A 23973-nucleotide genomic window follows, 5' to 3' on the forward strand; every position below is an offset into this window, starting at 1 on the left:
CTGGCATCCTGAGCTTCCTGGAAAACCTGGAACAGCTTTCAAGGCTGAATTTAGCTTATGGTCCCGCAGTCCCCGAGGCTTTGAAGGAGGCCCTGGTGAAGTGGGCGGGGCTGTGGGTTTCATTTCCAGTCGTGGGGAATGGCTGATTCCGGCTGGAGTGAGACGCACAAGATGAACCTGGGACTCATGGTTGGACCAGAAAGCAAAGAAGGGGTCACAGGAGGAAACCCCCAGGGCCCACATGAAGGGATGCCCCTGCTCAGTTTTCCCCACCAAAAATGTCTCCTGGCATTGCCAAATGTCCCCTGGGGCACTGCTGCTCACCCTGGGGAATCACCTCGTTAGAGATGCCCGTGCAATTATATGGAATGACCCGTCTGGAATTTCTTTCCAAAAAAGGCTCCAACAACTGAGCAAATGTGGCAAAAGGCGTCTTCAAAATCCTCTTTTCTGTAGGTTTGGACACGTTCATAATCAAAACTGTTGTTTAAGTGAATTAGTTTATTGGGGTGGGCGTGGAGAATGTGCGTCTGGAGCCTGACTCTGGGTATAAATCACGGCGCTGTCCCTCCCAGCTCAGAGATCGTGAGAAAGTGGCAACCTCCCTGCACTTCCGATTCCTGGTTTGTCGCGTGAGAGCAATCGCAGCACCTTCCTCCAGGCTTGTTTGAGATGAGTTTGTGTTTGCACACAAATGAGATGATTGTGTGCAAAGCATGAAAGAAATCCTTGGTCTCTGATATTCCCCGTGTGCTCTGCGCCTTTGTTGGCAGCGCCGATGGTGAGGGGCTGGCAGTGAGTGAATTGGCTTACCACGGCGTATGCAGCAACCCCCATTGGGTGGAAAGACGCCCCAGAGGGCCAATCCTGGTTCTCACCTCTTACTGGCTGTATTACTCACTTCACTGCTCTCAGTGTTACTCATTTTACTGCTCAGAGCCTCCCCCTGCATCTGGGACCACATGTAACCACATGAGGGCTGCTGCCTGTTGGCAGAGAGATGGGCATCAGACATTTGCCAGGGCACCAGGCACAGAGCAGAGACTAATAATGTGCATTTCCATCCAGAATCTTCAGGCCGGCAGCTTTGCAGAAAGAAGCACTGGTCAGAAAGGTCTCAGCCATTGGTATTCAAATTAGGTAACTGCTTAGTACCGATCCCAGGCAAAGATCATAAACGTGTTCTACAAACCAGAATTCATGTCACCTGCAGTTTTAATTTTTTTATACTTCATTGCTAACATTTAGAAATTATGGACTGATATATAAAAATTGCTTTTCTTGAAAATTCAGAACTGGCCGCCCTTAGCCTATATTCCTGCATGGCTTCGAATGCCAGGAGCTGTATGGCTGCAATCCCCACCCAGCCCGCTCGCCTGCCAGCCTGTGTGGGCGCTAGAATTGGAGAGTGCAGACTTCTGAGTTGTTTGTTTGTTTGTTTGTTTGTTGTTTTCTTCACAGGGAGGCTCCTTTGGCCGAGGCACAGCTCTGAGGGTGGCTGTGATTCTGAACTTGTCGTCTTCCTCAACTGCTTCGAGAGCTGTGAGGACCAGCATGCTTGGCGCAGAGAGATCCTCAGGGAGACGAGGGTGCAGCTGGAATCCTCAGGGCAGAACCAGGTCTCTGGCTTGAGCCTTGCGTTTCTCAAGCAGGACACGCCTGGGGCCCTCGAGTTCCGACTGGCATCCCCAGACCTGGACAACCGGATGGATGTTAGCTTGGTGCCCGCCTGTGATGCTCTGGGCGAAGGGCACGCCTGGCCCGTCCCAGGGCTGCGGCAAGGTCCTTAGGAGTAAGACAAGGCCGACGGTTCCTGTCCTGCCGCCAACTTGCTCTGTGACCTGGGCCGCCCTCTCTGGGCTTTGGTTTTTTGACTTAACATAATGGGTTTGGACCAGACAAGAGCAGAGAAGGCCCAGTTCCTCCTGGCTCCGTGGTCCTGCAGCCACGATGCTTGGCTCTTGCTCAAGCAACTGGGGACAATTTTCTTCGGCTCCTGCCGAGCGCAGCTCAGCCCTTCCACAGAGATCCCAGAGGAGAGGGCAGATTCTGCAGAATCTCATATTTTACCTTAAAAGCATCGATGTGATTTTTGCACTCTCCTTTGTCATATGCCCGTGCATGATTTAATATGATGATACGCCTCTGGGTCTGCATCTGTCAAACGCAGATAGTAATCGTAGGACAATAGAAATTTGTTCTGGGAAAGACTGTGTGTGTTAATACATGTAATGAACTTAGAATGGTGTCTGACACGTGCTAGGGCTAGGTGAGGGCTTGCTATTCTTATTTCTAGTCTTCTTCTTCTTCTTATTGGTATTATTATCATGTATCATGGTGTTCTGGGAGGTAGCTATCTTGAGTTTATCCCGGGTTACGATGTCCTGGCTACAGCCACACCCTCCCGTGCCTATCCACCCGCCCTATTATTAATCAAAATAGCTACTCCTTATCCAGTGCTTAACTTTCCCAAGCAATTGACGTGTCTTATCTTAGGAACTCCTCAAAACAAACCTACAAAATCTGACTGTCTTGCCTTCCACTTTACGAATAGGGGCACTGAGGCACAGAGACATACAGTAACTCGCCCGAAGTCACCCAGCAAATAAGGGACGTCAGGAACCTAGGAAGTTACGGAGAGTGTTTACTTTTCCCCCGAGCCAGACTCCGGGGAGGTGGGCACATACCGTAAAGTCAGCCGGCTCTGCCTTCTAGCCCTGTCTCCCGCTAGATACCCCGGGCAGAGCTCTGAATTTCTTCGTGCCTCAGTGTCCACAGCTATAAAATGAGGTGAAGAATTGTAGGGTTTTAGTGGGGAATCCATGAGGGGATTCATGTACAACTTTCAGCACAGGGCCTGGCATGTTGTCAGTGCGCAGACAATATTAGCAATTACTGCTAAGGAATCAGAACCTCTCGCCTCATATTTCTCTGGCGTCACTTCTTCTCTCACGGTTCCAATTAATAAAAGGTGTGTTCAGTGGTGTTTGAGTATAGCCTGAGGGAGCCTCCGGGAGGAAAGAGCTGCTGGGCTATAGGATTCCCGACTCAGCAGGAAGCCTCATTCCTATTTCACCTCCTGGGAGTGAGGCTGCCCTTCTTCTCCATCCTCTGGGGGCTGCTTGGTCATTTGGGAGCCCAGGACCCTCCCTCTGGTCCAGAGCTTTCCTCCCTGCCTCCTGAGAAGCTCCAGGCTCTCCTCCGCATCCTCCAGTGCCCGCCCTCAAGTCCTCCTCCCTCTCTGCCTGCTCCCCGAGCTGAGCTCAGCACCAACACCGCCCCCTTTCCTGGGTCCCCAGCACCCTTCCTCACTCACAGGCCTTCATGTCCACTCATGTCCACAGGGCAGCTCAGCTCCCACCTCAGACCCAAGCCCCAGGTCCACTCTGCCCTCCTCAACAGCGGCTGCCAGGGTGGCGAGCACGCAGCCTGCTTTGCGGAGCTGCGGAGGAACTTCGTGAACACTCAGGCATCCAGGGTGAAGAACCTGATTCTGCTGGTGAAGCACTGGTACCGCCAGGTGAGGCCACTAGTGAGGGTCCTTGCTCCGGGCATGTTACGGTTTGAATTTGTGTCTCTGACAGCGCGGATATTTCCTTCTGTCTGGCAGCACTTCCTGTTCCTGGGAATTGTATGTGCGTATAATTTGTTCATTATTTCCTACAGGTGCCTCCCTTGATTGGTTGGAGCTCTTTATATATGGTGGGTCTGCAAATCTCGTCTCTCTGTGGCTTATACTTTCACCTTATTTATAAGCCTTTTGTCACAGCAAATGTTTGCGTCTTAATGTAATCATTTGTGTTCGTCTTTTTCCTCATGTCATTTGTGCTTTTTTTAAATTTATTTATCTTTTAGAGGGGGAGGGAAGGTGAGAGGAAGGAAACATCAATGTATGGTTGCTTCTGATGCATCCCCTGCAGGGAACTGACCCCTGCCGGAAACTGGCCTGCAACCCAAGCATGTGCCCTGATTGGGAATCGAACCGCGATCGTCTGGTTCGCAGGCCTGCGCTCAATCCACTGAGCTACACCAGCCAGGGCTCAGTTGTGCTTTTTGGATCTTGTTTAAGAAGCCTTTGCCTGTTCTGACTTTCTAAAGTTATTCTCCCATGTTTCTTTTTAAAAGGGCTTGAGACTTTCTTTTCAGAGTTAGGGCTTTGGAACTATCTGGGATGTTTTATGTAGCCTCAGGAAGGCCGCCCAGCACTGCGCATGCCTGTTAATACACTGCTGTGTATGGGGGAAGTGGGACCCAGCCTGTAACTGCAAAAGAGGGAACAGGCTGCCCAAAGTCTTAAGGCACATGGCTTGGTCCTCCTGCTGGACCACGTATCCTAAAGCAGGTCTGAAATGAGGAGATGCCACGTGCCAATTTTTGCTTGACCATGGACTTGCTCTGTGGCCCTGGGCAAGTTCTGCCGTGCTTTTACTGGGGGAATAACAGTCTCCATCTACCTGCTGGCCTCACCTGACTGCTCCCCGCTCCTGGGGGCTTGAATCTTATGCCTCTCCCTCCCCACTGCCACTATATGAGCCAAGGCCATTGCTGAAGTCCCAGCAGTGAGGGCAGATGAGAAACACCAGATGGCTTTGGGAACAGGCTTGAGATACAGCCTTTCGTCCCAGGCTCAGCCTGCTGGGTCTCCACCCCAGAGACCGAGAGATGCCCCAGAATTCTGCAGAGAAGTAGCAGTCCTCTCTCCTTCATCCTCTGAGCGCCCTGCCCCGCCCTCTTTCAGGTGTGCCCACAGGAGGGGAGCAGGGAGATGCCCCCAGCCTGTGCCCTGGAACTGCTGACCATCTTCGCCTGGGAGAAGGGCTGTGGGAAGGATGCCTTCAGCCTGGCCCAAGGCCTCCAGACAGTCCTGGGCCTGATCCAGCAGTATCAGCACCTGCGTGTCTTCTGGACCACCAACCACAGCTTCGAGGACCCTGACGTTAAGGAGTTCTTGCTTCGCCAGCTTGAGAGACCCAGGTACCTCCTAGCACCCTGCCACCCGCTCTCCCGTGCCTGGGTCACAGGGAGGCAATTAACCAGGATGAAGCGGGTCATGTCTGCTGAGGGCCAAAGCCAAATGCCACGCACGCACTGTCTAGTTCAGCAGATTCGGCCCAGGTACAAATCAGAATCTCTTGGGGGCATTCTTAGAAACATACTGCATGTTCCACACATGAGCGTTTGGTGACCTAGAACACACTTTGATGGCTTTCTGTGAAGGGACACGTCTGTGAAACCCCCGTTAGATCAAGGCAGAATATTCCAGGCCCCTGGGAGCTTTCCTCGTGCTCCCCTCCAAGGGGGACCCCATTCCGTTACCAGTTCAGTTCTGTTCTGAAATCAGATTTAAATGGAATCCCACAGGATGCCCTGTGTATCTGTCTTCTCTTCCTCCAGTGAAGTCTCCAGGATTCATCCATGTGGTTGTGGGGAGTTGTGGTCCATTCTCTTCCATTGTGTGGGCTTATCACAATGGGATCTCCATTCTAGCTATGATGCCTGTCTGAGGTGTTTCCACGCTGGGGCTGTTACCCAGAGGGCTGTGATCAACGGCCTTGTATTTCAGTGCATGCGCATATGTGCTGGGCTTCTATGTAGGCATGAAATTGCTAAGTCATAGGGTGTCACCCAGAGATAGCCGGGCTGGCTCTGGTGGTTCTAACGTGCAGGTGGAGTTGAGGATCATTGCTGTCATTTCATCTCCACCACAGCCCATCATATCAGACATTGCTATTGTCCCCAATTTGAAAATGAGGAAACCGAGGCTCAGAGAAGTCCATCACCCGCCTCTGGTCACACAGCTGGAAAGTTGCCAAATTGAGATTGGAGCCAGGCTGGCTTGATTCCAGAGCCCGTGGCCTTGACCATCTTACCAGCCAGAATCTTCTTGTCCCTTTGGACTTGCAGGCCTGTGATCCTGGACCCGGCTGACCCCACCTGGGACTTGGGGAATGGGGCAGCCTGGGCCTGGGATCTGCTGGCCCAAGAGGCGGAGTCCTTCTGTGACAGCTCCTTTTCTGTAGGCTGCAGGGGGCGCTGTGACGCCCTGGGAGGTGCCAGTGAGTGAGGGCCTCCTGGGCTTTTTGGGTTGTATGCCTAATTTATGTGCTCAGTGTTTTCTGAGCATCTACTATGCACTGGGGTCCATGGGCTGTGGTCCTGGGTTGAAAAGGGGAGGACAGCAGGCATGTGAAACAATCTAATGGCCAATCTTTGCACAGTTACTCCCTGCTTACCAAGCTGTGTTCTCCCACCGCAGGGGGACGTTTTTATAATATATCCCCATCATCAGGGCCCCTTCTGTAATCCCACAGAGGCGCCACCTGGACAGCCTCTCATTTCCCCTCCCTGAGCCTCAGTCACCCTGACTACACAGTGGGAGGGGGCTGGCGAGAGACGTGTAAGACAGTTCCTTCCACAAACTTCCAGGGCGTTCCGCGCTCTGGGAGCTCAGGTTTGGGCCTCCTCATCCTGCAAGACCTGGCCCGGGAGCCCTCCGGGGACAGCAGCGGCCTCGGTGCTGTGGGCCCAGGGGCAGGGAACAGGCGGCCCTTCTGCCCAGCCCCGTCTCCTCCACTGTGGCCAGCATTGCCCCCTCTGCACTGGTTCAGGACCGCCTCAAGCTGAACACCCTGTTCCAGAGGCAGGTGAGCAAGGCCATCGATGTCGTCCTGGGCTGCCTCCGTGAGAAGTGTGTCCACAAGGCCTCAAGGGTCAGCAAGGGGGACATGGACGGGACCCTAGTGGGAGGACCACCACGGGGGCGGGAAGAAGTCTCAGACACACCCGGGGGGGCAGACAGGAATGGACATCCCTGGAGGGTAGTTTGCTGGCTGGAGGTACATATTTATGTGCAAGCTTTTTTTTTTAATGATACAGTTTTTTTTTTAAACCTCCATTACCATAGTCAGGTCAATTACCTTCTCTGCACAAAATCCTCCGTGGTTTTGCAGACTGCTGAGGCCTCTCATCCCCTGGCTCTCCTGAGCTCAGGGGGCACACATCCCCACAGGCTGTTTTCTCTTTCTGGAATGTTCTTCCCCCATGCACTTGGCTCCCTCCCTCCCCTCCTTTAAGTCTGTGGTCCAGGTCCCCTTCTCAAGGAGGCCCAGCGGTTCAGGTTACAATTGCACCCTCTACGCCACTCCCTCCCAGTCCCCTTGCTGTGGCCTCCACACCGCACTTAGCACTTTCTGGGGGCTGCTGTTTGCTGACTGTTGCTGCCTCCTCCCCTCCCCCATCCTCCTGATGCAATTAAGTACCAGGAGGAGAGTAATTCTATCCACTTGCACACCCCTGTATGTTATCACTCAGTAAACATCTGCTGAATGGGTGAATGAACAGGTGGACAGATAGACGGACTGATTAACTGAAATAGGCCCAGTACATCTGCAGACCCCTGGTGGCCCCAAGACCCCAATTTGGGACCTGTGATCCAGATGTACTGCAGATGTTTGGCTAAAATCTTTGACCACTGCCCCCACTTGGTCCCTCCCCGCCCCCCAGCCACCTCTGCTGTCTGTTGCTGTGTATCGTCTGACTTTGCACAGCCTTGTGGGTCGGAAGGTAAAAGCAGGCAGAGGTAGTCTGTCTCTGCCTGGCTTCTGACGGTCAGAGGTCACCAGGCTTATGCGGCCTGCATCTGTCTTGGTGTCCCCAAGACCCAACAGCAGTGAGAGAACAGCTTCAGGGCCACAGTGGGGGGCTGCCGGCGGGGCCACAGTCTAACCACTCCCCCACCCAGGCTCAGATAGAGTCACCGGTCTGAGATGCTCTTTTCTCTGCAGGGGGGCTCATTCGGCAGGGGCACGGACCACAGGGGAGGCTGCAATCCAAACTTGTCATCTTCCTCAACTGCTTGGAGAACTACAAGGACCAGGGCCCCCTCCGCGCAGTGATTCTTGATGACATGTGGACACAGCTGGGATCCTGGTGACAGGACCCGGTCCCTGGCCTGACCCTCAGTTTTCCAGAGCAGACCATGACCCAGGCTCTGAAGTTCCAGGTAGTGTCCCCGGCCCTAGAAAGCTGGGCGGATGTCAGCCTGCTGCCTGTCTTTGATGCCGTGGGTGAGGGGCGCCCAGCCTGTGCCCCGCAGGGACCTGGGAACATCTCCTGTGGTCCTCTTTGTGATCCTAATTCCCCTTCACCAGGTGTTGGAAACGCATCATCGTCCATCCATAACTATTTAGTACTTTTAAAACTTTACAACAGTTTTTTCATTTTTTAAAAAGATTTTATTTATTTATTTTTACAGGGGACGGGAAGGAGCATGAGAGGGAGAGAAACATCAACATGCGGTTGCCTCTCTCCCACCCCCTACTGAGGACCTGGCCTGCAACCCAGGCATGTGCCCTGACTGGGAGTCGAACCGGTGATCCTTTGGTTCGCAGCCTGTGCTCAGTCCACTGAGCCACACCAGCCAGGGCTACTACAGTTTTAATTATAAAGTGTTTTAAACATACAGAAAACTACAGACATCACACACCCATGTACTCCAATTGCAATTTAATAAGTGTTAACAATTCTCCAAGTCTGCTTGGGGGGTTTTCAGAATGAGAATTATGTGTTATAATTTCCTTTTTTATATTGAAGGGTTTACTTTATGGCTCATTTTNCTGAGGACCTGGCCTGCAACCCAGGCATGTGCCCTGACTGGGAGTCGAACCGGTGATCCTTTGGTTCGCAGCCTGTGCTCAGTCCACTGAGCCACACCAGCCAGGGCTACTACAGTTTTAATTATAAAGTGTTTTAAACATACAGAAAACTACAGACATCACACACCCATGTAATCCAATTGCAATTTAATAAGTGTTAACAATTCTCCAAGTCTGTTTGGGGGGTTTTCAGAATGAGAATTATGTGTTATAATTTCCTTTCTTATATTGAAGGGTTTACTTTATGACTCATTTTCTAACTTTTTGAGGTAAATCTTAGCTTAGGAATAGTCAGTCTTAAGAAAAGCAATGAAGGCGATCCATTTCCCTCTAAAGATCCACGCTAGCTTCATAACAAATGTTTTATATGGATAATTTTTATTGTCGCTCAGATCTAAGTCTTTTGTACTTTTAATTACGACATTACGATTTGCTCTTTCACCCGTGAATATTTGGAAGTGGGTTTTCAAAGGAATGTTTTGTTCATTTGCGTACTTTGGGCACTTAGTCATCTTTTTCTATTTTTTCAATTATAGTTGGCATATAATATGATACAGTATTATATTAGTTTCAGGTGCACAATGTAGTGATTAAACACTTACCTACCCCATGAGGCGACTCCCCCCCGCCCGATATGGCTGGTACCCATCTGACGCCGCGCACAGTTACTACAATATTATTGACCATACTCCCTGTGTTACCTTTTTCTCTTTTTAATCGTAGTCAGAAAATGTACCTCCCAAATATCAGTTCTTTGGAATTTGGTGGCACTTCCTAGGTTCCCCGGGGTTGAATAGAATGCATGCTCTCCACTGCTGACTGTAGGCTTCTGGATGGATGTTTTAGGTCTGGCTTATGATCTTTGCTCAGATCTTGATCACTTATTTTTTCCTCACTTGGTCTATGGATTTATAAATGGGAGACCAGAATCTCCTCCTCTGAATGCAGTTTACGAGTTTCTCCTTGTAATGCCGGAAAGCTTTGATTTTAATATGTTGAGGCTATATTATTAAGGAGCATGTAAGTATATAATTATGTTTTTATTGGCTTGTTCCTTTTATCATTAAGTAATAACCCTCATTATCTCTAAAGTATTTCTTTGCCTTAAAGCATTTTGTCTGACATTCATAGTGCTGCAGTGGTCCTTTGAGAGTGTTTTCCTGAAATACCTTTTTCCATTTTTTATGAGTATGTTATCAAATTCTAATTGTACCTTTTATAAATAGTAAGAGTATGTTATCAAATTTTAATTGTACCTTTTATAAATAGCAAAAAAAACTAGAAGACAAAAATGGAACAAACAATAGTAACATGATCATTTTTAATTTATTGAATTTTTTAGAGATAGAAGAAGGGAGAGAGAGAGAAACATTCCGTCATTGTTCCACTAATTTAATTATAAAGTGTTTTATAATTTAATTATGCATCATTGGTCCCTTCATGTAGGTGCCCTGATTGGAGGTCCAGCCTGCAACCTGAGCATCTCAGGATGACGCTCTACACAACTGAGCTACCCAGCCAGGGCAATAATGTAACAATTTTGAGGGCATTAATAGTATAGTAGAACTAACATACAAGACACTTTTCTTTTGCTTTTCTTCATACCTTGTGCAAAGGAAAATGAATGAACATGATTCGCAACATTTTCTCCTTTTTCCTGTCCTTCCTTCTGGGTTCGTTTCCTTCCTACAGAAACAGAACTGGTGGTAGCACTTCTTCCGAAAGGGTTTCTGGGGGATGCATTTTCTCAGACTGTGCCAAAAAAACCCTTTCTGTGTCCGCTGCACTCCTGGAGGAAACGTTTCACCTTTGTGCTCCTCCGTTTCTACCGTCTTCTTCGTTTCTACGGTTGCTGATGAGAAGTCGGATGTCTACTTCTTTGTTGATGGTGTGTGTGTGTGTGTGTGTGTGTACTTTGGTTTTCCTTTTCGGTAAGCCTTTTCTTAGTCCAGAGTATTGTTCAGTTTCTGATACATGGGCATACTGATTTCTTCTCCCTTAGACTATTTGGAATTTGTTGTGCTTATTGAATCTGAGGAGGCGATTCTGCCTTTAGTTTTGGGAACGCGTCTCCCTGTGTCTCTTCAAATCCTGCCGCTCCTGTTTCCTATGTTCTCCGCTTCTGGAACTTCTATTTGACGGCATCTCACTTCGTCCTCCACGCCTCTCCATCACTCCTGTGTTTCCCCATCTCTCAGGGTCGCCGGCTGCTAGTTGCTCAGAAACCTGTCTTCCAGTTTACTGTCTTCAAAAAGGTGTTAGTCAGTTACCTAACCTTAATTTTTTAAAAATCGCAGTGACTTTATTTTCCACTTCTGGAAGTTCTCTTTAGCTTTTTCTCAAGTCAACTTGTTGTTTGTTCATAGGCTCCTATTCTTTCACTGTGGCTTCCAGGGTCTTTTATCTCTTTAATGATTTTAGTTACGCTTGTTTTAGCCTCTCGGACTGGCCTATTCTCTCAGGCTCCCAAAGCAATCACTCTCCTGTTTGTTGTGGTACCCGACTCTCCCTCATGGTGGGCCATTTCCTCGTGTCCTTCGTAATTTTTTATCGGAGCTTTTCTTTCCTTTGGCTGTGGGAGTTCCCTCTGCTCCAGAGGTTGGAGAAATACCCTCGGGGAACCGAGCATTCATTTGGCTTCTAGCTGAGCTCCAAGAGTCTTACCGATTCCCAAGCCAGTCTTCCACCGACTCAGTAGCCCAGGGTTTCCTTCCTGTGCAGATTCTGTAGACATGGACTTCAGGCTCACATGGGGTGGGGTTGCCTCTTCTCCTGGGAGACTTTTCTCTTCCTCAGCCCTCCCTGCCCCCCGCAGGACCATGGCAGCAAGCTTCCTCGAAGCCTTTCTCTGTTAGTAGGTGATGTTTTTTAGCCACCTGCTGTGGAGAAGGCATGTAATCCAGAGTTCCAGCAGGATGAATGAATGGGCTGGGACTCATTCCAGTTTCCTCTTTGTGCTTTGGTTTTCCCTTTGGGGGATGATATTGATCATGGCAACAGTTCGTGTTTGCTGAGCACACTGTATGTTTTAACTGTTGTCCTGAGCACTGTACCTGTAGATGTCATGTGATTCTTACCATAGCCTTATGAGGTGGGTGTCATCCCCCTTTTACAGATGAGGAAACAGAGGCCCAGAGAGGCAAGGTTCCATGGCTAGAATTCGAACCCAGGCCTGTCTGCCTCCAAAGCTCATTTGCTTAACCACTTTGCTACATAGCTTGTTTGGGTGCAAGCTTATCCACCGTGCAAAGCTATCGGGTGAGTTAGCAGCAATGACTGAAAAGCACGCAGCACATAGTTGCTGCTAAAAATAGTAAGAGTTCTGATTGTTCTTCTATGTTATAGATTGTGTATTATTGATTGCAACATTATATAATGAATGTCCAAATATTAAAGGCTGGTGGTGCGTGGCTGAGTTGGGAAGTGCTGCTGACGTCAATTAGAAATGCCTACTCAGAGTGTTTCAACCATCCACAGGGCAGCTCAGCTCTGGCACCAAGCCTGCCCCCCAGACCTACTGCACCCTTCTGGATAGCGGCTTCCAGGAGGGTGAGCACGCAGCCTGCTTCGCGGAGCTGCGGAGGAACTTCCTGAACACCCGCCCAGCCAAGCTGAAGGACCTGATTCTGCTGGTGAAGCACTGGGACCGCCAGGTGAGGCCTTAGGACTACTGGGCTCCTTCTGGGAATCAGTTGCTGCCATGGCAACCGCCTTGGCCAATCAGCTTCTTGCCTACACAGCCAGTGTGCCCTGCTTTGCTTTTTATTGGCTATCCCAAGCAGAAGGACCTTCCCCTCAACCCTTCAGATCTTGCCCAGACCCAGAAGCCCCTGGCTGGGATAGCAGCCCTTCTCCACCAAGTCCCCAAATCCTCATTTCTTGCAGCTGGGGTTTGCTGCCCCTCTCTAGCCATAGCTCCTCCCACCACTATTGCTTTCCCGGTCCTTGCTCACCTCCACGCCTTTGCTCCTGCTGTTCCTCCATCACCCTCGTCTTTGCAACACATGCTAAATCCGGAGCATCTTTCAGAGTTCCCCCAGCAAACGCCTGTCTAAATGCCAACGCACATTCACACACGCATTTACTCAACCATCTACTGAGCGCCCACTATTGCTAACTGTTGTGATGAGTGTTGAAATATCACAATGAATATGTCACAGACCCCATTCTTCTATGACCACCCCATATATCCTTTGAGGAGAGACTCTAGGCAAAGACCTAGTCTAAGCTGCTTGGTCTCACTCTGTGACCTTGGACAAGTCACTACCCACCACCTCCCAGACCTCAGTTGATTCAGCTGTAAAATGAGAGGGTGAGCCAGGCCTCCCCCACCCCACCAGACTCCAGCCAGGGACCTCGACAAGTTCATCAGTGACGTTCTCCAGCCCAACCACCAGTTCCTGGGTCAAGTGCACAAAGCTATTGATACCATCTGCTCATTTCTGAGAGGAAACTGCTTCAAGAATTTTCCCATCAAAGTGCTCAAGGTGGTCAAGGTGAGTCCCCAGAGAGCTGTGGGCCAAGAGGGTCCTGCAGGCTGGTGATCACACCTCAGCCCAAACCAGGCCTGACCCACTTCTGTAACCCCTACAGCAGATGGCACAAAGCCAAACACAGGGGAGAAAGCAGAACACGGTCAAGGGTGGATGGCTGAGGCTGGGTCCATATATGCCCAAGAAGCTTCTTTTGGTTGCTCATGACAGCTGACTCCAAAGAAGCAATAAAATGAATGTGTCAGTTGATGTCAATGGAAGGCCCTAGAATATACTGCCTTCAGGCACAGCGGAATCCAGGAGCCCATACTAGATAATCAGGACTCAGATTTTCTTTCTAGCTCTGGCTCTGTCTTCTGTCTTGGACAGGCTCTGTCCATATGATGGTCCTTGGCATCTCTAAGCTTCTAGAAAAAGATTTCTCTTTTCTCACAGTTCAAAGAAGTCTTGGAGTTGGGTTTTGTTGGCCTGGTGATATATCCCTCAACCAATCACTAGGGCTAGGGAGGCATCATGTGCGGACCAGCCAAGCCTGGGTCACATGGTCACTGGAGTCAGCCCTACGGGGACTTCATGGGTGGAGTGTGGGGGAGGGATGGTTCCCCCAAAGGAAACCCAATGCTGATCCCAGAAGGTAGAAAGGATGCTAGGGGTTCATTGAGTCACATTACCTGCTGCAGCAGATATGACCTTGGCTCACGATTGGAGTCACAGGGAGACACAGGTCAACTCTGGAAACAGTGTTAGTGACAGGTGCTAGCCTGGTGACTTGCTGTGTGACCCCAGACAAACAACATTTCCTCTCTGATCCTTGCCTTCCTCATCCATAACCCTTGAGGACAATATGCTGACTCACCTGGGCCTTCACTGAGAATCACAGGCAGGCTTTTAAATCGATATATACTGATGTCTAAGCCCCCTCCCAGGAAAATTCAATCACAGTCCAGGGACGTAGGAGCCAGGCCTCAGTCATTTTTAAAAGCTCTCCTGCTGCGGACAGGCTTGAGAACCAACTGCAGTCCTAAAAATAAACAGAAAGAAAGGAAAAAAGGAAGAAGGGAGGGAGGGAAGGATAGAGGGAGGAAAGAAAACTCTTAAATCCCTCCCAGCCCCCAAACATGATGCCATGGGAAACTTCACATTTGTTGGAGGGCTTAAACTTCTGTCTTGCACATTTCTTTTTCTCGCAACTGTGCCATGTGTTAACCCCATAGTAAAGACCTAAGTCAGAGAGGTTAGGTGACTTGCCCAAGGTCACACAGCAAGTTCCTATCTCAGAACCCAAAGCCCATAGGCTCTGGCAGGGGGATATCGAGCCATACTTCAGGGCTCAAGCCACCTGCCATGTTCTCCCCAGGGCGGCTCTTCAGCCAAAGGAACCGCGCTGCGAGGACGCTCCGATGCCGACCTGGTGGTGTTCCTCAGCTGCTTCCACCAGTTCACCGATCAGGGGAGCAGGCGCAATCAGGGGAGCAGGCTCGTCATCGAGATCATCTCGGAGATCCAAGCCCAGCTGGAGAGATGCAAGCATGAGCAGCAGTTCGAAGTGAAGTTCGAGATCTCCAGGTGGGAGAATCCCCGTGTGCTGAGCTTCTCGCTGGCGTCGCAGACGATGCTGGACCAGAGTGTGGACTTCGATGTGCTGCCGGCCTTTGATGCCCTAGGTGAGGGGCCGAGACGCAGTCCTGAGAAGGGGGAACACGGAGGCAGGGCTGCCGGGGGTGGTGTGGAGGTTGTGCACCTATTCACATCATAGGCGTTGTGGACGTGTATGCTTATCCCAACTTTCCCTCAAAGTGTCTGGAAAAAAGGACGCCTTTTTTCCAATTCACACAAAGGTGCTACATGGGTGGTCAGTGGCCCTGAGCTGGGTTCTAGTCCCATCAATTCCAACAGCATGCTGGATGACCTTGAACAAGAGACTCCTCTACCTCGAGCCCCAGTGTCTTCATCTGACAACAGGGACATCCAAGTGTCTCAGTGCACCTCCCCCACCCGCCACAAACCCATTCAATCAGCCTAATAAGTGCCCCTACTATGTGCCTTGCACACTTCCAGACACGAAGGACAAATCCCTGAACAAAAGAGACGCAAATCTCTTTGCATCTATTCAGTTCTGAGTCTGGACAGGAGAGTTTGCGGAGTGAGGAAATCCCCCCCGATGTCAATGGATTTGGTTCCTGCGTTTTGCCAAAATGAGTAGCAAGGGAGAGATTGATCCAGAAATGTGCCTGAATATGTTCACTTCCTCGGTTCAGGGGCCAGAGCCTGGATATCACAGAATGCCTTTCGGGGCACTGGGACCAGCGTGGTGTCGCCTCTCCCCACACACAATTTTGTCCTCTGCAGGGCCTCCTGTTAGAAGGAGGAGGCAGGGAACCACCCAAGGTATGTTAGCTCCCAGCCGAGACTTTGTGCATGAGGGGTAAGCAGGTGGGTTGAAAGGAGGCAGAACAGGCAGTAGGAGCCTGCCTCTCCAGAGATGCGGCGCTGGGTCAATCTGTGCCCCACCTACAAACACCCATGGCCTCCAGTGGATCCCAGACCACTCCGGGAAGCACCTGAGTGGGAGGTTTCAGAAGCTCTTTCATTGGCTTCTCTGTGACTCTCAGAAATGAGGTGAGGGTGGCTTTCTCCTTGTCTCCAGGCCAGCTGGGCTCGGGCTCCAGGCCCCCACCCTTGCGTCTACGCAGACCTCATCCGCAACCGCAGCAACGCGGGCGAGTACTCCTGCTGCTTCACGGAGTTGCAGTGGGACTTCATCGTCTCCCACCCCACCAAGCTGAAGAGCCTGATCCGACTGGTGAAGCATTGGTACCGCCAGGAGAGACAGATTTTGCCACAGGATCTTAGCTTTCTTATCTGTAAAATAGGGCCGACATTACTACGTCACAAGAGTTTGTGGGATCGTGCAGGGCAAGGCGTCTAACAGAGGAGGCACTCAGTGAAAGTTTGGGGTGGTGTCCGGTTCCGGGACAGTCCCTCCCATACTTCTTCATTGTCAATATGGGCCAGCACCCCATCTCTCTCCTCATTTCTTAGTGCACCAAGAAGCCCAAGGGGAAAGGCTGTCTGCCCCCCAGCACGGGCTGGAACTCCTGGCAGTGTACGCCTGGGAGCAGGGCGGGCAGGACCCCGGGTTCAACATGGCCAAGGGCTTTCACACTGTTCTGGAGCTGGTCACCCAATACCGCCAGCTCTGCATCTACTGGACTGTGAGGACACAGTCAACTACAACTGTGAGGAAGAGGCCATCAGAGACTTCCTGAGGACGCAGCTTCAGAAGGCCAGGTTCAGTGCTCCTCCCCCCCCCCAATGTCCCTCCCGGAGTGTCAGATCCAAGGTCCCTAGTCACTGTCTCTCCCCACTTCCTGGGGGCACAGAGCAGAGGCAAGAAAGTCCACTTTCTAGAACTGAGTTCCTTCCTAGAGGTAATATCCTACGCAGCTAAGGGACAGGCAGTCCGTCTCCCGGTCACCTGGGAATAGGGGTTACCAGGTGAAATGCAAGACTCCAAGTTAAGTTTGCATTTCAGAGAAATAATGAGTAACTTTTTAGTATAAGAATGTCCCATGCAGTCATTGGGATATGCTTTTAAAAGAACATCGTATTCATGCTTTTTATCTGAAACTCACATTTAACTGGCCATCCTTGATGTGTATTTGCTAAGTCTGGCAACCCTGCCTGTGAACCTACCAGGTAACATATGTGTGTCCCATTTGGGAGGGATTTTGCCCACCTGTCGCATGCTACAGAGGTAACAAGTGTGTGATGTATCTCCAGTCCGTGGGTAGTGGCTTGTTAGAGTGATGTGTTGAAAAAGACACTGAGGTTGTGAATTGGCTCAGCTGAAAAGAGTGGCCTCATCTGTTAGGGACCACGGATGCAGGGAGAGTGGTGGAACCAGTGCTGTGGTCGATTAATAATGCCTGCTTTGCTTTCAGGCCTGGCAAGGGTGGCCTGAGCACTGTGATTGATTAGTAATGTCTGCCCTGAATACAGGCAACATAAGGGGTTGTGAGCATAGTTTATTTTCCATTCGGTCCTCGAGTGTGTTCTTGGAGCGCTGAGGAGTCTCTTGGCTCTACCCCTGCCCCTGCCCCCCTGTCCCTGCCCCCTACAGAGTGTTGGGTGAAGGAGAATAGTTCAAGCGATCTTGCAGGTGGCTACCCAGATGTTGCCAGGAACATGACTGACCTTGGATGGGAATTGCAGGCCCATTATCCTGGACCTGGCTGACCCGACAGGCGTCCTGGGCCACAGTGCCCGCTGGGACCTGCTGGCAGAGGAAGCTGTAGCCTACACACCCGCCCCATGCTGCATGGACAGAGAGGGCACCCCCATCCTGCCGTGGCCAGTGAAAGTGAGAGACCTGCGGAACAGCAGGGAGCACCCTTTGTGGGGGAGGAGTGTGCTTCCCCCAAGGGGGCAGGGCCCAGCCCTGGCCCAGATGGGCCCCTGTGCCTCTGTGTCCTGTCTGCTCACACTGAGTTTCTCTGGGAAGGGAAGGGGTAACCAACACATTCTGTAACCTTCCCCAGGCTGCTGTGTGAAGGCCAGAAAATCAGGGGTCATACGTGATGGACAGATGGATGCCAGCCCTCGGTGTGGGGAAACTCAGGGTCCCCCGCCAGATGTGTGTGTGTGTATATGACAGAGAGACTTGGTGACTTCACTCTCCTCCTCAGTCCGGCCTCCTGACTGAGGACCCTGCCTCCCAGCTTGGCGCTCTCCTCCCGGCAGCCCACTCTGCTCACCCAGCCCCACTGAGTCTCCCCTTGTATCCGATGGGCACTACATGTCCCAAACACCCCCCTGCCCTGGCGGCCTACACGTGGGAGTCCAGACTCCGTGGGTGGGCACCAGCCTGGGTTTCTAGCTTCTCCTTCATGCTCAGGACCCCCTCTCTGCTCTAGCTGCATCCCACCCCCGCCGAGAATGCCCTCCTCCTCCCTGACTTCTCTCTGCCCACCCATACCAGTTCACACACTTCCTCCTGCTGAAACCCATCTCTGACTCCCAGTGGCTGCCCCTTCTTCCCCACTCTAGGAACTTTTCAGAGATTGTAGACCTTTTATCTAATTGTCAGCCACACTCAGCTGGTTGTGGCTGCCTGAAGCCCTATGTTTCAAAGGATTGTGAAGAATGAATATGAAGCTGCGAAGTGACCCAATCGACTAGTGATGTCTGCCATGAATGCAGTATAGGGAAGCAATGGCACGAGTGCCGTGATTGATTGGCAATGTCTGGCCTGGATAGAGAAAGAAGTACCCACAGATCTACATTGTACGTCTGGCCTATTGAGAAGCTCTCTGAGCTCAGCTGCTAGAAGGACAGCATGCCCAGATCGGCTACTTTTGCCTGCCACAGACAGACAGAGGGGGTGGGGACACTCATGTCATGCTGTCCTTCTCCTTGGACATGTCATTGGATGCCTTTTCACCGGAGGCTACTTTTGTTCACCTTTCCCATTTCCCTCGCCCCGCCCCCAAGTTTACACATCTTCATGCCGTACACTAGGTGCCTTCTCAGATTTTTACTGAGTTCCTGTCGTGTCTCCTGCCCTGCTACAGTGCCACCAGTGGGATCCTCCACCCCCAGAGCCTAAATGTGAGTCAGTGCCCTGCTTCCCTCCGCCCTCCTGTGCAAACCCACCAAGTCTGTGCTGGAGGGTCAGGGGTGACTCCTGACCTCCAGCCCAGTGACAGGGTCCCTCTCAGTGAAGGATCAGCACAGACAGCAGAAAGCACTCCAGGAACCGGCTGTCAAACGGGATTCCATCTAAACCCCCAGATGGGAGGAAGGAGGCTGGAGCTACCACAGCATGGGTATTTCCAATGTTAGACCAGCGTGGCTGGATCGAAGGTCCGGAGGCTGCTGCTGCTGCTTCTGCCAATGTCACTGCAGCCGCCCCCGCTGCCTCACACCCACCAAGCTGGGGCCCAGACCCAGGAACACGGACTCCGGCAGCCACAGGCACCTCTCAGGACTTGGCCGCCACCAGGGCTGCAGGAGGGCAGCTTCCGCGTGTCTCCTCCAAAACAATCTAAGTTACAGCAAGACTCTGGCTGCAGGGGCATCCAAGAAGTGACGTCTTGCCTCCCACCCCATGGAGCACGAGGAGGAATGGATGCCCAGGGCCGAGGGGCAGCGTCCTCGACGGCATTCCTGGCACAGGCACTGTGAACGTCTGTTCGGTGGGTGAGGGTGTGGGGGAGGGACCTGCGCAGGGAGACAGAGAGGAAGCAGCCTTGTTCTTAGGGGCCTGGGTAATTACTGTGTGTCGTAGGTTTGTGAACCAATGTAGGTTCATCGGTTGTAACAAACGTCCCACTGTGTGGGGACGAGGAGTACATAGGACACCCCTGAGCCTTCAGCCCAATTTGGCTGTGAACCTAGAACTGCTTGGGGGAAAAAAAGTATTTTTAAAAAAAGAGTAAAGGGGCATAATATCTGCAAATGCCCTCAGATTCTTTAGTAATAATTATAGTGATGAGACGTGTGTACAGAATGAGAGGCAAATGTAAAATCTTCTGGGCGAGGACACCAGGGCATTCTTTGTACGCATCGTGTAAATTTGCTCAGTATTTCCAATTACTGCAGAATCAGGTCTTTAAAAAATAATAAAGAAAGCACAGGCTTTGGAATCAGGCGGCGTGGCATTAGAACCTAGCCAGACAATTGAGTAGCTGTGTGACCTTGGGCAGGTGTTTCCACCTCTCTGAACCTCCCTGTGTTCACCTAACAAAGGAGCCTCCTGTCCCCTGCCCAGCTGACCTCTGGTTATTACAGTGACAGTCAGGGAAGGGCCCTTAATGGGCGGGTGTGGCGGTCAAGGTCCTACACACACACACACAAAACAACCAATAGGATGTGGAGGTCTAGACCTAGAGACTTACTGGCTCATGCCATTACGGAGGTTGGCCAGTCCATGTTCTGCAGGGCAGGCTGGCAGGAGGAAGACCCAGGGAAGAGCTGATCTTGCAGCTCCAGGCTGAAGGCCGTCTGCTGGTGGAATTCCCTCCTTCTTGAGCAGAGTCCACCTTTTTCTCATTGAGCCCCTCAACTGATTAGAGGGGTCCCACCCACACACTAGAGAGCCATGTGCTTTACTCAAAGTGCACTGATTGAAATGTTAATCTCATTTTTTAAAAAAACCTTCACAGAAAGACCTATAATAATATTTGACCCAATAGCTGGGTACCATGGCCCAGCCAAGCTGACATACAAAGTTAATCATCGTGGCAGAGAAAGGTTCTGTTCTTCCCACCCCCAGGGATGTCTGCTTCGGAGTCCCCTTCGTAGGAAGAGGGAAGAGGAGTTACACTCACGTCTCTCCTCTGAACTGTGAGCTTCTGAGGCCGTTTTCTGCCCTTGCTGGGTGGGGTAAGTGCCCGAGAAGGCCCTGCAGGTTTCCGTGTGTGCCGAGAAAGCAACTGGGCACACGGAAGCGCCCACCTGCCGACCGCTCTGGGACCCAAGTCCAGCTCAGTCCCGGTACTGCTGTGCATCCCTGAGCGCGTTGGTCACCTCTCTGGGTCTCCTCCTTGCTGCTCTCACCTAGTCTGAATTCTCAGGTCCCCGGGAACAGGGGGGGGGCGAGGGGGATGAGCCTCCACAAAGGACCTCTGGCCCTATAAAATGTCATTTGCTTAACAGACACAGAGCCGTGGCCATCTGCGAGACCCTGTTCTAAGTACGTGGCAGGTATTATTTTATTCTCGCATTCATCCAGTCGAAGACGCACCACGGTTTTACAGAGGGGGAAACAAGCCACCAAAAAAAAGGCAGGCAGCATGCTCCAGGACGNGACCCAAGTCCAGCTCAGTCCCGGTACTGCTGTGCATCCCTGAGCGCGTTGGTCACCTCTCTGGGTCTCCTCCTTGCTGCTCTCACCTAGTCTGAATTCTCAGGTCCCCGGGAACAGGGGGGGGGCGAGGGGGATGAGCCTCCACAAAGGACCTCTGGCCCTATAAAATGTCATTTGCTTAACAGACACAGAGCCGTGGCCATCTGCGAGACCCTGTTCTAAGTACATGGCAGGTATTATTTTATTCTCGCATTCATCCAGTCGAAGACGCACCACGGTTTTACAGAGGGGGAAACAAGCCACCAAAAAAAAGGCAGGCAGCGTGCTCCAGGACGCGGGTCTAGCGCATGCCAAGCCCTGATAAACAGGCCCAAGAGGCTGCGAGTTTCAAGGCGAGGAGGACTCCTCCAGAACAGCTGAAAGGCAGGTAACCCGAGCCAGGGGTGGGCGGGACTTGGGAATTGAAGACTTTGACTGAGATTGAGGAAGTCAGCAGGGCCAGCTGGTGAGTTTCAGTTTCCTGGCTCCTGGGCATTTCTGCATTCAGACTCAGCCTACAGCTGCTCTTTCTCCTCTGCTCACCGCTCTGCCACCAGCTGTCACCTCAGCAGCCAGCAAGAATAATGGGAAACTGGATCTTCACTGCCTCCCCAACAACCGTGAACTCAGTGCCTGCGAAGGAACTGGGCGAGTTCATCCAGAACTTCCTGATACCCTCTGATGGCTGTCAGAGACAGATCGACACGGCCGTGGATGCCATCTGTGCTGCCCTGCAGGAAGCCAAGGACCTCCCCACGGTGACAGGTGTAGCCAAAGTGAGTCAGGGCTGGGGTCAGGGGTTCTGGGAGCCAGGATATCCCCTGGTTCCCCAAAGGCAGAGTGACTTGGTGCTGAGCACCTACTGTGTGCCCAGCCCTGGGTACACCCCACATCATCTTGTCATCCCTCTCCCTTGGGTGCGAGGACCAGATGTGGTGCTGAGTTTAGGAACACAGGCTCGGGAGCCGGCTCTGCCCCTTACTGCTGTGTGACCTGGGGTGGGTTGCTTAACCTCTCTGTGCTTCAGCCTCTGAATCTGTAAAATAGAAGCAGAATAATACCCACCTGGAAGAGTTATGAGGCATGAGTGTATCACATTCTTAGTTCTAGGCCTGGTACATAGTTCGTGCTCAGTAAATTAGCTGTGATTACTTACTGTTATTGTTTCTATCCTCCCCATTTACAGAGCAGTAAACTGAGGCTAAGGGACTCCAGTGTAACTATACCCAAAAGTTGCCCTCTGGTTTTCCAGCAAGAGGTGTTTGGGGGCTCTCACCAGTCAGGAATGGATATATTGCTATGGGCAAAACCCCAGGGCTGAGGCTAAAGATTCTGGGCCTTCGGGGAAGAAAGGGTGCTGGGAAGGTGCCAGGACCCCGGGGGTGGGGAGGGGGTTGGAAAACCCCCTCCCCACCCCCATGCTCTCCAGCACTGGAGACTCACCTCTCTGCCCTTGCACACACCCACTAGCCCCAGCAGGAAAGATATTCAGAGACTTGGTGTCTCTGGCTTTGGTCCAGATGTGGAAACTGAGGCACAGGGAAGTTATTCAATAGCCAGAGAGCTGGGGAATTAAGCCCAGGCAGGAGCATGTACTCTTAACCACCTACCATCCTGCCTCTCAATATTACTTTTTTTCTAGTTAAATTAAAATACAGACCCTGGCTGGTGTGGCTCAGTGGATTGAGCACCAGCCTGTGAACCAAAGGGTCGCCGGTTCATTTCCCAGTCAGGGCACATGCCTGGGTTGCAGGCCAGGTCCCTAGTAGGGGTGCACAAGAGGCAACCACACATTGATATTTCTCTCCCTCTCTTCCTCCCTTCCCCTCTCTCTAAAAATAAATAAATAAAATCTTTAGAAATAGAAAAAATACAAAAAGAGAAGTGCACAAAGCTAAGTGTGCAGTCTGTCTGTATTGCCACAAACAAGTGTGTAACCTACACCCAAATCAAGAAGCAGAACATCCCCAGCTCCTCAGAGCCCCTGGACTTCCTGTCCTGCTGCTACCCCTGACCCCAGGCGGCCACTCTCCTGACTTTCGACAGCAAAGATTCATTTTGCCAGTTTTTAAACTCCGTATATATGTAAGGTGAGCAGCCATCCCAGCTTGCCTGGGACTGAGAGGTTTTCTGGCAAATGGGCCATGCAGTGCTAATAAGGCTGGGTAACCCAGACCAGGGTCACCCTGTACGAAGGAACGCACGCGCTGCGTGGCTTTAGTGTACGGCTTCTTTGACCCACCCTGTGGACGAAAGGTCCGTTGTTGCAGGCGGGTTTTGTGTGTCATTTCGTGGCGTGGACTATTCCACTGGGTCGGATACACCACATTTGTCCGCCCAAGTGTTGCTGGCCACTGGAGTTCCCTCCAGCGTGGGGCTAGTCTGAAGGCATTGCCACGGGCAGCCTGGCCTTTGGGCAGACAAATGGCCGCCCGCCATTCAACTTTAAGAGTCTGGTGACATTCTGGGCTTTTGCTCAAATTAAGAAATACTGCTGCCTACCGGGGAGCCCCGTGACCCGCCCCCCAAAGTGCCCAGAGTCTCACACCTCCTTCTCTGTCACTGGCAGGGTGGCTCCTATGGCCGAAAAACAGTCTTAAGGGGCAACTCCGACGGTACCCTGGTCATCTTCATCAGTGACCTTGGGCAGTTCCAGGACCTGAAGAGCAAAAGCCAACATGAAATCCTCAACAAAATCTGCGAGCGGCTGAAGGCCTCCGAGCTCCAACAGAAGCTGGCGGCCAAGATGGAGATGAAGAGGCCCGGCGGGGGGCTCACCATCCAGCTGTCCACAGTGTGGCACAGCGTCACTTTCGATGTGCTCCCCGCCTTCGACGCTGTGGGTGAGCCCTCCTGGGTGCATGTGGCGGGGAGCATGGGTGCCCCAGGGGTGTGTTGAGAGAGCAAAGTCAAAGAAAAGCGTGGTGGATAGAGAGCTTTGATGATTTGCAAAGTGGGGGACCGTAGGCCTTCAAGA

The 23973-nt window shown here is 51.7% G+C and overlaps 1 protein-coding gene across 1 annotated transcript in view; it reads left to right on the top strand.

Moving 5' to 3' along the window:
• The window catches only part of LOC118991332 (2'-5'-oligoadenylate synthase 3-like), a 38138-nt gene that overhangs the window by 3097 nt on the left and 11068 nt on the right, over nucleotides 1-23973 (top strand). Inside the window, 18 exon segments of the mRNA XM_037052602.1 lie at nucleotides 1454-1489; nucleotides 1492-1743; nucleotides 3345-3520; nucleotides 4739-4974; nucleotides 5905-6056; nucleotides 6427-6740; nucleotides 7785-7827; nucleotides 7830-8066; nucleotides 12132-12313; nucleotides 12995-13150; nucleotides 14505-14811; nucleotides 15841-15950; nucleotides 16231-16362; nucleotides 17271-17278; nucleotides 17363-17510; nucleotides 18721-18757; nucleotides 21474-21772; nucleotides 23566-23839. Coding sequence (XP_036908497.1) covers nucleotides 1454-1489; nucleotides 1492-1743; nucleotides 3345-3520; nucleotides 4739-4974; nucleotides 5905-6056; nucleotides 6427-6740; nucleotides 7785-7827; nucleotides 7830-8066; nucleotides 12132-12313; nucleotides 12995-13150; nucleotides 14505-14811; nucleotides 15841-15950; nucleotides 16231-16362; nucleotides 17271-17278; nucleotides 17363-17510; nucleotides 18721-18757; nucleotides 21474-21772; nucleotides 23566-23839 — 3099 coding nt within the window.

This window comes from Sturnira hondurensis, unplaced genomic scaffold (assembly GCF_014824575.4).
Source record: "Sturnira hondurensis isolate 20B ecotype Veracruz unplaced genomic scaffold, ASM1482457v3 Scaffold0007406, whole genome shotgun sequence".
Classification (NCBI taxonomy): Eukaryota; Metazoa; Chordata; class Mammalia; order Chiroptera; family Phyllostomidae; genus Sturnira; species Sturnira hondurensis.